The sequence below is a fragment of the Ammodytes marinus genome, assembly GCF_949987685.1.
Source record: "Ammodytes marinus genome assembly, chromosome: 9".
NCBI classification, from domain to species: Eukaryota; Metazoa; Chordata; class Actinopteri; order Uranoscopiformes; family Ammodytidae; genus Ammodytes; species Ammodytes marinus.
This window is the reverse complement of record NC_137213.1, coordinates 27354260-27367050: the sequence shown is the minus strand read 5'-3', so window position 1 is coordinate 27367050 and position 12791 is coordinate 27354260. Positions and strand designations below refer to the sequence as shown.

The 12791-nt window shown below is 39.4% G+C and overlaps 1 protein-coding gene across 1 annotated transcript in view; it reads left to right on the top strand.

Annotated features, from left to right (window-relative positions):
* Positions 1-12791, top strand: part of LOC307255310 (contactin-associated protein-like 4) — a gene marked incomplete at both ends in the record, with an annotated part of 110707 nt that overhangs the window by 25281 nt on the left and 72635 nt on the right. Inside the window, one exon of the mRNA XM_080033988.1 lies at positions 5259-5369. Within this exon, the coding sequence (XP_079890114.1) occupies positions 5259-5369 (111 nt within the window). The remainder of the gene's footprint in view (positions 1-5258; positions 5370-12791) is intronic.

Here is a 12791-nt window from a genome sequence, read left to right as displayed (position 1 = left end):
CAGTTTGCAATTTTCAATGACTAAATTAATGGTAGGACTGTGGCCACTAGAACTGGTCTCTGGTCAGCAAAGGTCTTGAAAACAGCATAAGTGTGCTTGTGACATGCGTGCCACCCATGCATGTGTATAGGCACGTGTCCCAGCAGATTTTTGAAATCTGAATAAAAAAATTAAAGTTTGTAGTTAGCGAGTGTAACATGTTCTTAGCAAGGGCAGACTTTCATAAATAAAGGTTTATTTTTTTAGCAAGATATTTGGTCAAAAGCTAGTGGTCATCCGTCCCTCTGTCCAGTTGTTAGGCATCTGGCTGCTAGCAAGTTATGTTGTCTTGCTAATTTTACTATTCATCTGAGCTGAAATAAATATTGACTTTTTCCTTTATTATCTTCGCGAGAATGCACCAGAATGCTTAGATTACTTGTTAAAAACACAAAACAATCTTCTGGGGGGGGAGGGGGATGCTCCCAGACCCCCCTTCAGGGGTTTAGTTTTCTGACAAACATTACAATGGATACTAACATGATTTGGGCATTTGGGATTATAAATCATCTTTGAATTGGTTGTACAGCATATCACATGCTATTCATTCAGGGGTGTGATGGCCACCCCACTCTAACTCTGTGGCCCACCTTGGCCACCCCCAGTCAAAATTTCCTGGAATCGCCACTGTGTGTACCCGTGTGTACGATGTGGCTCTTTGCAGTAACACAGTAAAAAATGTGGCTCTTTGTCTCTGACTGGTTGGCCACCCCTGTAGTAGTCACTTGTATGTTTTTATTTACAAGGCGATCTTAGGTAAACTCCCTTGTTATTTGTCATCATATATGTCCAGAAAATGTGTCCCCCATGCATTAAGGTCTCAGGACATGGTGCTCATGACTGTTCCTCAAGCTCGTACAGAGCTGGGTAAAACAGCTTTTAAGTTTTTTGCGCCGTCGTCATGGAATAACCTACAGAAGCAGCTTAAGCTTCAGGACCTAGTAACTCTAAATTAATTTAAGGCTGTTGTTAAGAGTTTGAAGTTGGACTCCATCGGAAATTGTGAATGTTTGTAGTTAAGAATCTTATTTTTATGTTGTACAACTGTATTTAATATCGAACTTGTATTTTGTATTGTGTTTTATGTGTAACTGTGTTCTGCTGTCCATCTTGGCCAGGTCTCTCTTGAAAAAGAGATTTTAATCTCAAAGAGACTAACCTGGTTAAATAAAGGATAAATACAAAAATTTAAAAAATACATAGTGGGTGTCCTAGGGAAACGCACCTGTCGGAAGACGAAGAAGAAGTACTATAGAATAAATCACTAAATACATCTTCATCACTTTATTGATCTCTGAGAAGAAGTTGGGTATTAGAATAACATCCGCTTCTGCAGCAAGTGCATTTAAGTCTTTTGTAGCTCTGATTTTGCTCCGCTAGTCAATGTCTCCAAGTCTATTTGTAGTGTACGTAAGTAAATCATGCCTAAAAGTCTTTCGTTGGCCCAGTGTTCAGCTGCCATGAAGAAAATAAATTAATAACGAGTGAAAACGAGTCTGTAGCGTCTCCCAATGTCTTTAATCTGCAGAAGCGAACCAGAGAAAAAAAATCTGTCAAGCAGCCAATAATTACAGCTGTTACAGATGATGACAAGCTCAAAAAGACCGTCTGAAAAATGCTGCCAGGCTGAGGAAAAATCATTTCCACCTCCTACAAGAGCCTGACAGAACGTTGTGGGAGTGTGTGACTGATAGGAGAAAAATGGCTTTAATGGTATTATTATTTCATGTTGCACTTTTACAAGAAGAAAAAGCTTCAAAGTTTGTCTGTGCTATTGTAAAAACATGGCGGTGCAACATGGCAGCGCGCCCTTCTCCTAGATATAAAAGGCTCATTCTAAGATAATTAGATATTTTTTTAAAGCAATTATACACTAATTAAAACATACTTAGCAGTGGCGTTTCCAGGAAATTTTGACTGGGGTGGCCAAGGTGGGCCACAGAGCTAGAGTGGGGTGGCCATCGCACACCTGAATGAATAGCATGTGATATGCTGTACAACCAATTCAAAGATGATTTATAATCCCAAATGCCCACATCATGTTAGTATCCATTGTAATGTTTGTCAGAAAATTAAACCCCTGAAGGGGGGTCTGGGGGCATCCCCCCCAGAAGATTTTTTTTGTGTTTTTAACATGTAATCTAAGCATTCTGGTGCATTCTGGCGAAGATAACTTGTTTTACTCTAGTGAGAATTGCTCATCACCTAAACATCTTTCAATAGTCATTCCTACATTAAATTGAAGCTTAAGGTGTTGGCTTGAAATGCCACTGGAGTGAATCAAGGGGTCGGTTGTCACACACCATGGGGTTGTTTGTCACAATGTTATCTTAATGTGAATAATCTTAAAAAGATTAAAAATGTGAAAGTTTAATTGCATTGTCAAGTTGACAAATAGGCCTACATAACTTACTGTAGCCTTGGCAGCTGGTCTAGTTTGGGATGCACTGGGTTGTTTTGATTTTATTGCCCTTTTTTCTTTTGCATGCTAGCTGCCTTTTCCTGCTCTATTCTCTCCTTCTCTGGGGTGTCAGTGAGGATACAGCCTGACAATTTCTTTCGTTATTGGGTTCCTTTTCTGGCTGCAGCCTTTGGATACCATGTAACAACCAACCCCCCAAAAAATGTGACAACCAACCCCAACTTGAATTTATTGCTAGCATCAAGGCCAACAACCATCTGACAACTAATTAGCTTGCTAACCACAATCTAAACTATAGTTTACCCTTCACACTTTTTATTGGTAACAAGTGTTTTGTTATAAACCCATTGTGTAAAAGCCTAGAAGAAAAAAACTGAGGAGCTAAATATTTTCAATTTGACATGAAAAACACAAACAGTCCTCTCACCTCAAATTCAGCAGTCTAACTCCAAGGAAGACTATGACCTCTGATACCAATTGTGGATATTTACATACCAAAATTTCACTGACAGCGCCTTCTGGTTCCGAGATATAACGATTGTGACAACCAACCCGTGTTACATTTTACCCCGTTCTCCCCTAGGCTACATACCACTGGGGTGGCCAGTGAGATGAAAGGGGGGCCATGGCCCCCCAGCCCCCCTCCCCCCCTAGAATCGCCACTGATACTTAGGAATGTTAGATTACCAAGTCTGTTCTAAAAGAATACCAACCAATTCTATACACTGCACTTTAAATATGATGCTTTTAAAACATTGTATACACATTTATCTTTACTGTACTTATTTACTCTGTGGTAAGATGCAAAATAAAGTGATGGTTGGAGCCACTGTAGGAAAATTGACAAAAGCTCTCAAGACCGATTTAAAGCCAATTTAAACGAGTATTGCGGCCCATTATGTACAATACATGACGTTTTTATTGCAGCCTATCATCCATAAACCATTATAGTGTGTGAAACGTTTGAAGGTTTTTCTCTTGACAGAGTTGATTGGTCTCCATCAGTTCCCATTCTGTAACGAGCCCATTCATCTGAATACAACATGACGTGATTACAGCATTCATTTACCCAGCTGGACATTATGACACTGTTCATTCATCCAATATGGAGCCATTATAGCACAAAGAGCTGTGAACCAATTGGGGGACATTTAACGTGATTTTTGATCTATCTATCTATCTATCTATCTATCTATCTATCTATCTATCTATCTATCTATCTATCTATCTATCTATCTATCTATCTATCTATCTATCTATCTATCTATCTATCTATCTATCTTGTTAAAAAAAAAAGCACAGCAAATACATGCTGAAATGCACATGTGAAGTTCTAGGCGTTGTTACAAGGCTTTTAGCTCTCAGCATCAGCGAGCTCCCGTCCTGCTGGTTTTAACAATCCAACAGTTTGTCACTCAGGCTTAAAGATGGAGGATAATTAATCTCCTGCAGTGTGTGATAGTGTGATATCCTCAGCATTGATTTATTTTATATTGTTGATATCGGCTCTCTGAACCACTCAGCTGTGTTTTTCTAATATAAAGACAGTAATGTACTTTATGGGTGTTGCCTGTTACCTGTACGTTGTCTTTTCCTTAGCATTAATAAAGACATTTACATCAAAAATTAATGCAGAAAAGCTTCAAATGGATGCATAAAATGGAACCAAAATGTAGGAGATTAGGTGATTGACAGTCAATATTTGTTCTTGTCTGAGCCACTGCCCCTCAAAATGCCTGTGCATGGCCCTGGTGTGAACACATCAAATGATTTTGAACCATAAAATGTAGATGTTTTTATACTGATTAAAGAGTAGACATTCCTGTACCAACCCGCTGCTGTGTATTTGTATGTGTGTGTGTGCGTGTGTGTGTGTTTGTGTGTGCTTGCATGCATGTGTGTGTGTGCTTGCATGCATGTGTGTGTGTGTGTGTGTGTGTGTGTGTGTGTGTGTGTGTGTGTGTGTAGTTTAATTTCTCCACTGAGAGACTGCAGCGTGATGTCAAAAAGCCTGTTTTCACTTAACAGGCATTAAAAGCTTCAGCTAAATGATACTTGAGCTAACTCCACTCCTCTTCAGCTGCCTAATGGTGTTTTCAGGCTAAAAAATGTGTTTCTCCTGCTATGTTACGTCTGCTTTTCTGAACCTGTGAGTGCTGTATCACTCAGCAGAAGTGTTGTGGTACTTCTGTTCAACAACTCACTCTGGAAAGAGCAATGGATGATGGCTGAAAACTTCTTGTGTGGAACTTTTTCAGCGGAGAGCATTTCTGTGAAACACTGATTTGATATCGATGTTCTGTTAGTGCCAACACATTTGTCAGCTGCAGTAGAGACGCATACATTCAAGTCACATTTTTGTACATTACAACGATATCTGTACTGAGTATATTCCTATCATGTGTGCTGTTAATTGATGGTTGCTTGCTTTAGACCAAAAAATATCACCAAACAATTCAATTCCCAGGTCAGTCTGAGACATTATTTCGTTAGAGTGCCATGTGAAATTGGATATTAACTGCAATGTATCGTCCCTGGACATTTTGAAGAGAAAAACTCATCAGTTCACCATGGATTTTGGACTCAAATTCATCACCTTTCACGTGCTTTCACTATAACATATATGGATTCCTTTTGTTTGCTTGATTTGTTCCATTGCATGTTTGTTGTCCTACTTTGTAAAGTGCTACTTGTGTCCCTTGAAAGGCGCTATAAAAATGTACTTGGATGTTCAAAAAGTTTAGTCTAAAATTTTAACCTTGTGTTCTTTTTCTTCTGCTTTGTGATTGGTTGACAGAGGTGTGTGACAGCGCGCTCCTGTCCAATCTGCCGCCTTCGTCCTTCAGAAGCTCCTCCCAGCTGTCCAGCAGCCACGCGCCGGGGTTCGCCAAACTCAACAGGAGAGACGGTGAGGAAGAGAGTGCATCTTACACAATTATGAATGAGACTTGAATAAACTGTATTTTTAGGCTGAAAGTCAGACGCCATTTTAGTCATATACATTGAATGACAAGACAGAAGTCTAGCTGGTGTACAGGTTTAAACAGTTATTGGCTAGTGTCATTAACTATATGTCTAATTATCTAGTTGTCCATATTATGGTGAAATATGGTCAATGAGGCCATTTTTAATGTCACCAGAAAGCATTTGATTTGTAACTTTCTGTTAATAAATCAATTTATGGTATCGTTTCAGCGCCTATTCTAACTTTTTTGCTGACACTAACATAAGCTCCCCCTAAACATTAGCCTTTATTGATTAACGGACCAAAAAAATTCGAACCAGTGACTTTGCAATGATGTGGTATGGACCTGGCTGACAAAATCTTACTCTAGCTTTTTGAAAAATATATTCAAAAGATTGATAACTCCCCCTGTGTGTGGGTAAGACCTTGTTTTGGCTCAAAACACAGAGAACAAAACCATAACGTTGTTTTACTGAATTCACAAAGCCTCACATATCACAACTCATTAGAGACACGCTTAGAGGTAGAACAGAATAATTTCTAAGAGACAAAAGAAAAATTATATTAAAGAGAACACCTCAAAACCTCTTAATTCCCTTTTAATTCCCTGTAGTTACTCTATATGTTGCCAGAAGGATGAATAAACCCGAGTATTGTTCGTTCTTGCAACATAAAACCCAGCAGTGAGTCCTGTGTGTTGGCTGCTGATGTGAGGAATTCTACAATGTGAAGTTCATGTGTTTTTGTAGCTTAGCGTTCCTTTAGCTTCTCTGCTTTATCCCAACATCAGAGAGAAAGGGTTTAATCTGGGTCTGAATTATTCACTGCACCTGGGAAATTAAAGGCAGCAAAACAAAGCCCTCAGTCCGCTCTCAGCCATATCTGGACTGAGTATATTCCTATCCTGTATGCTGTTAATTGATGGTTGCTTTAGACCAAAAAATATCAGTTCACCATGGGCTTTGGACTCAAATTTGTCACCTTCCCTGTGCTTTCACTATAACAGATATATATTGATTCCTTTTGCTTCTCTGCTTTATCCAGACATCAGAGAGAACGGGTTTTATCTGGATCTAAATGATTCTCTCCACCTGGGAAACTAAAGGCAGCAGCAGCAACACACACACAGAGCGCTCAGTCCGCTCTCTGTTTGATGGTTTCAGCCTTTAAGCAAACAGGATTTCTGTTGCAAAATGCTGCCAGGCTGCTCTCTTTGTCTTAGTGATCTGGCTTTGGCCTTTTAGATGTCAGTAGCTGGGTTGCCATCGCCCTGCTTTTATGGAAAATGTTAATTATCGCATCAGAAAAGGATTTCAGAAACGTCCAAATTTGAAAGAAATTGAATAAAATAATTTCTCTATTTTTGGCTCCCTTGATGTGTTTTTTTTTTTGGTTGCTGTTCTGGCAATTCACATTTTGAAGTATCGCATCAGATAATGGTGATGGAAACACGAAAAAAATATTTTGTCTAATTCGCTCAAAAAGTTTTTTTTTTGTACTTGCATGAAGTGGTATTTGACAACACACCGCTCACTCCTCACTTTGTTTGAGGGTCGAGCCTTTAAGCAAACAGGATTGTTGGTGTAAAAGGCTGATAGTCCTGTAGTGTTTGTTTGCTGATCCACACATAAACAGGCCAGGCTCTGAACCACTTTGACTGTTTCAAACCTCTGTAAAAGGGCGACTGTGGCTCAGGTGGTAGAGCGGGTCGGCCAATGATCGAAGGGTTGGCGGTTCGATTCCCGCCCAGCCACTTATGTCATGGTTGTTGTGTCCTTGGGGCAAGACACTTCAGCCACCTTGCCTCGTGTGAATGTCGATAGTTAATCTGCTATCGGTGCTGTATGTGTAAACGGTAACGTGAGAATGGGAACAGGTCTCCCTTGCAAAAGAGTCTCCGGTCTCAATGGGATTTACCTGTATAAATAAAGGTTACAAAAAAGCATCACTCGTCTCTTCCTGTCATGTTATGTTATTGTGAGTAAAGATTCATATAACAACCAAGATATGTTAAGATTATGAATAGATTTTTTTTTCTCATTTTAGGATATATTCTCTGGCCTTTAAGCATCTTTAAGAGCCAAGAAAAGCTTTTTTTTTTAATCTTATCAATTGTTGTTATTATCATAATCGGTATTTTATTAAAAAGTGTTGCTTAGCGACCAACCTGAAGATAAGTATCCACTCTCAGTGTTGCTTTTCATTCCGCCCATCTTTACGTTCTCCCCAAGTCCCTTTTAATGTCCATATCTGTCTGTGTGTCTGTCTGTCTCTCCGTTGTTCTGTCTCATTCAGTCTTTCGGTCTGTCTGTCCGTCTCTCTCTCTGTCTGTCTGTCTGCCTTCTATGCTTTAACTAATCTTTTAAATTGCCCTCTCTAAAGACTGTGTTCTGTTGTAATCATTGGTTTCCCTTCCCTCCAACCGATTCACACTTTAATTGCTTGGACTTAATTTAGCCAGTTCTGTTGTGGTTCCTAATGTTAAAAGCAGCCTTTTCTTTTCTCTGGCAACGCTGGCAATTATCAGCCATGTTGCTGCAATTATGCTGGAATTAGACTTTAAACAGCATTTTAATGCCACGGTAATCTCTTTCTAAATGAATGAGATTTAAAAGTGGCTTAATTATAGCTTGGTTTTGTGTGTGTATGGATTGCCAACTATTAAAGTATTGATTTAAATGTTTTCATGGCAGGTTATGAGTGCTCACTTCGATGTCTGTAAACTGTCACTCTTCCTTTCAGCTACCCATCCTTTTCCATTCTTCTTAAAACTATAGTGCGTAACTCCTGTCGCCCCCCATGAGGAATTCTGAGTAATAACAACAACACTGTCGGCGAATCTACATGAAGTTAGGCCTTGTTGATCGTGCATGGATTGTATTCCTTCTGCTGTACGTCCAGGTTTTTTCTTAGCAGTAGAATCAACAACTGAAACATTTCTTGGGCGCTTTTTGGGATTTTTCTTGAGCTCCTGCGCCAGTGTTGGGGTTGCGACACTAGTTTGTAAACGCTACCATTTTGTGGAGCTGGTAGATTTAGTCAACTTTGTATCAACTTGTTTGGCGATGGCAGGCATGTTACCAACATTCATATGTATGAAAAATGTACGTACTATAGCTTTAAGACTTTTTCTTTTTCTCTCTCTTTGTATGTACCTGTCAGGTGGAATATCGGTGCATTATTAACGACTCAGTTTCTTTCTTTACTCATCCATCCATCCATCTGTTCCTTATAGTGAAGCCGCTGTATGGAACAGCACACTTATGTCAAGCTTGGTTTCCCTTCGACAGTAAAGCATAAGAAGCGCTATGCCTGAGTGGCTTTCATCCTTATACCTGTTACATACACTATACCTGCACCGCTACGATAACAATGGAGACAAATTGAGTTGGTTTCTGGTGTCAGAGTGAAGAGGATTACTGAAGTATATAGAAGGAATGAAAAGAGTGGGTCTCCTCAAGGCTTTTGTTAGGTGATTGGCCCCTCGTATTCCAACAGTGTCCATTTCTCTGTATCATTCTGTGTATTAATGTTTTTTAGACATGAAGTTTTTAATAATTTAAAGTAAATAATTACGGTTAAAGAAAATTATAAATTGAGACTGTGTTTTGAAAAGCCACTGTCAAATCATAGTTGACATTCGCTTGTCAAAACACACAAAAGCATCACTCACATCACATGTCACATTGGACATTATTATAATTGGTAAAAAAAAAAATCAGATATAAACTAACCTTTACACAACCTTGGCTTGTATGACTACATTCACAAATAAACAAACAACTTAAAAATAGTTTTTAGAAATGCTATATAACGAGCCCTACGTTGTCAAGTTACATTTCTAAGCCATAGTGTCAGAGATCTCTGCGTTCTAATTGGCTGACAGAGCGATGTTAAGCTGACGGTCGTTAAGTGTATCTGGGTTTCTGTGGATGGCTTGAGTCGGTTCTTTGTCAGACACACACCGTGGGAGAGAGAGCAAAGCGGGGAGATCCCTTTGATTCAAAGTGACAGCTGTGGCAGAAAGTGTTCAGGCTACATCAGCCATCAGACCACTTCTCTTTCAATTATATCTGACAGGGTTGACACAGTAAATCTTGATCTCTTCAGTCTTTTTTTCCCCTCTGATCTCTCACTCTCTCTCTGTCTCTCTCTCGGTCTGTGTCTCTCTCTCTCTTTCTCTCTCTCTGTCTGTCTGTCTGTCTGTCTCTTGTTCTCCCTCTTTTTCTCTCTCTGTCTGTCTGTCTCTCTCTTTCTCTTTCTCTCTCTCTCTCTCTTTCGCTTTCTCCAGAATTTTAGCGCTGAGTAAAGGTCGGGGGTGTCTGCTCTGTTCTGTTCTCCTGTCAATGGACACGTCCCGTAGTCAAGTGCTCATTAGCTTTGGCCTTTTAGCTTTTTAAAGATCAGGGCTCCACATGTCACGAGACGGACACTGGTTCATTTTTCACTGCAGAGATTTTCTCCTCAACCTGGGTGGGTCCACACAAAGAATGAGGGAATATCGAAATTATTACATTTTCAGTTTCACTGCTCTCACTTAAAGTGGGATGGAAACTGACAATGGCTCAGGTGGTAGAGGGGGTCAGCCAATGATCGAAGGGTTGGCGGTTCGATCCCTGCCCTGCCACCTGTGTCATGGTTGATGTGTCCTTGGGCAAGACACCTCACCCATCTTGCCTCGTGTGAATGTAGATAGTTGGCCTGCTATCATTGTATGAATGTGTGTGTGTGAATGGTACCGTGTAAATGGGAACAGGACTCCCTTGAAAAAGAGTCTCTGGTCTCAATGGGATTTACCTGTATAAATAAAGGTTAGAAGTATGACTTCAACACATAAATCAAAAGCTGATGTAGAATTAAAGGTGGATTTAGCGATTCTGGAGAATGCTTGTTGTCCAAATACATTTTTTGGTCAAAATCAGTGATTTTCTTCTCATGATCCGATACCTGTCCGTCCTGTATGCGCTCTGGAAAAAAAATCCTATGTTAATACACAGCCTAGGCTCTGTAAACCGAATAAATATATTCACTGATTTTGACTTAAAGTTATTTTGACAACAAGCATTCTCCAGAATCACTGACTCCATCTTTAGGTCAACATGTTCAGTTTGTGGAGTGTCTCTGCGGAAGTTGTCCGACTTTGCCAACGATGTTACTATAGTCATCAATTCTGTTTGTAATTTTCTCAAGTGTCAAGAGTTCCGGAGTGGATATAGTCCACTTTTTCGACCTCTATATTTCATCTCTTGCTTTCCTGCCAACATATTATTTTGTCGGGATTGTTTGCTGCCAAGTTTGAATGAGTTGAGATGAGTGAACACTTCAGTATGAACTTATATGGTCCTCTGCTGAAAAAAAATGGTAGATTGTCCTCTTCAAGTTAGGAGTGGGAGTGGGAGACCTTGACCATGAGGGAGTTCAAATACTGTTGGGGTGTAAGTAGGATATGATTGAGTGTTGGATTAAAAAACAGACGAAATGGGTTCAGTAGTATCTCTGCTGAATCATGTTGAAGATGACTCTGACCTTGAAACTTAATTTACCAGTTGATAAATGTTCAACACGTTCTTGTGATCTCTGCTTTTTGGGGCCGTATGACATTAGTTGTCTATCCCAATACTGTACCACACTACAAACACAAAAATTTTTCTTTTTGATGAATGTGTTTAGTAAAAAAAATGTCCTAGATCCGAGGGCTTTAAATGGCTTTAAATTCTCAGTTCAGCTTTTAAATCGAATCAGTTCAGTACTGTCTGGAGGCATTCTTTCTCTCTTAATTTGCATTAATGTGTGGTGTGTGTTTGTGTGTGTGTGTGTGTGTGTGTGTGTGTGTGTGTGTGTGTGTGTGTGTGTGTGTGTGTGTGTGTGTGTGTGTGTGTGTGTGTGTGTGTGTGTGTGTGTGTGTGTGTGTGTGTGTGTGTGTGTGTGTGTGTGTGTGTGTGTGTGTGTCTGCTGTGTGAGTTGAGTTATGCTGCTAATCAAAAACAGCCATTATCGGAAGTGATTTGGGATTGGACATTGTCACTAGCATAATATGTGTATCTGAATCTTATGGCAGTGGGGGCGGGACCCGATAAGCCTTTGGCTTCTCCTGCTTCCCTTCGGACGATAACACAAAGTAATATGTATGAATATGCAATGAGAAAATTATGTATTATGTGTAATTGTCCGGAAGAATAATAATAAATAAATAAATAAATATGTGACAATACAATACTATACACAGAAACTTTAGTCTACCAGTCAATAGAAAAACTGAACTTTTTTAAAATCTCATTAGCGTGTCTCAACATATCCTTTAAAAATGTGTTTTCAGCCTATTGGTCTGTAATACCGCCGGCGCCGATCAATATGCTCCGCTCCTGCTCTTTATTGTGATACAGTCTGTTATACTGTAAAGGATACACACCTGCAGGGGTACTTTAAACTAATCAATTCTTGGCACAACCACCTTTTATTGATGATATCGTTTATGGCAACGGATCCAGACCTGTAAGCAAAGTATAACAACTAATCAATAGATGACACCGCAGCCCTTTTTTTAACAATGCTATATTTGGCAAGGGATGCACAGGGCCTAAACTAATCAATTATTGGCTCCACAACCTCTTATTGATAATTTGATGTTTTGGAAGTGTAATAAGGGGCTGCACAATAGTGTGGGGAGTAAAAATTGTTTGCCGTGCAATAAAAGTCCAACAAAACATCCTAGAATGAAGCAAGCGTATAGGATCTCACCATGTAGATGTCATTTGAGAGAAGACACATATTTTTGTCATTCAAAGTCATATTAAACAATACCACAGTTCTTTAGGAGCTGCCATTTTGCAGATTTACAAAGAATAGGCATATGATGTTTCATATTTCATGTGGCTGTCAATGTCAGCCTGAGAATCAAATACGTAAAAATAGTGATAGACCAAAACCACAAATAAACCACATTGAGTCACAAAATAACTTAAAGGAATACTTCACCCATACGAAACCTGCATTCTATCATTATAAAATCGCTATTGTAATATAATGAATGAGGTTTTTATTCCCTCAGTCTTCCCTAAGTCTTCCCTCGGCCCAGCTGTCCTGTTAATCCTAACCCTACAATTTACCACGTGTGATGTCACTCATAGGAAAATGTAGTGTTAGACAGTGAGACCATAAAACACTCTTTCTGCCTTTTCTCAGGCTAGGATGAACCGATTTCTAACTTCTTTGCACATTCAGACTACATAGGATCTCAGAGTTCAATATACCTTCATATTTCCACCGGTGTAGTAGGTCTTTAATAACAGTGACTTAATAACTAAATACATTGATATTGATAGTGGTTTATTAACAACATTAGATGTGTGGCTCGTAGCTATAGAG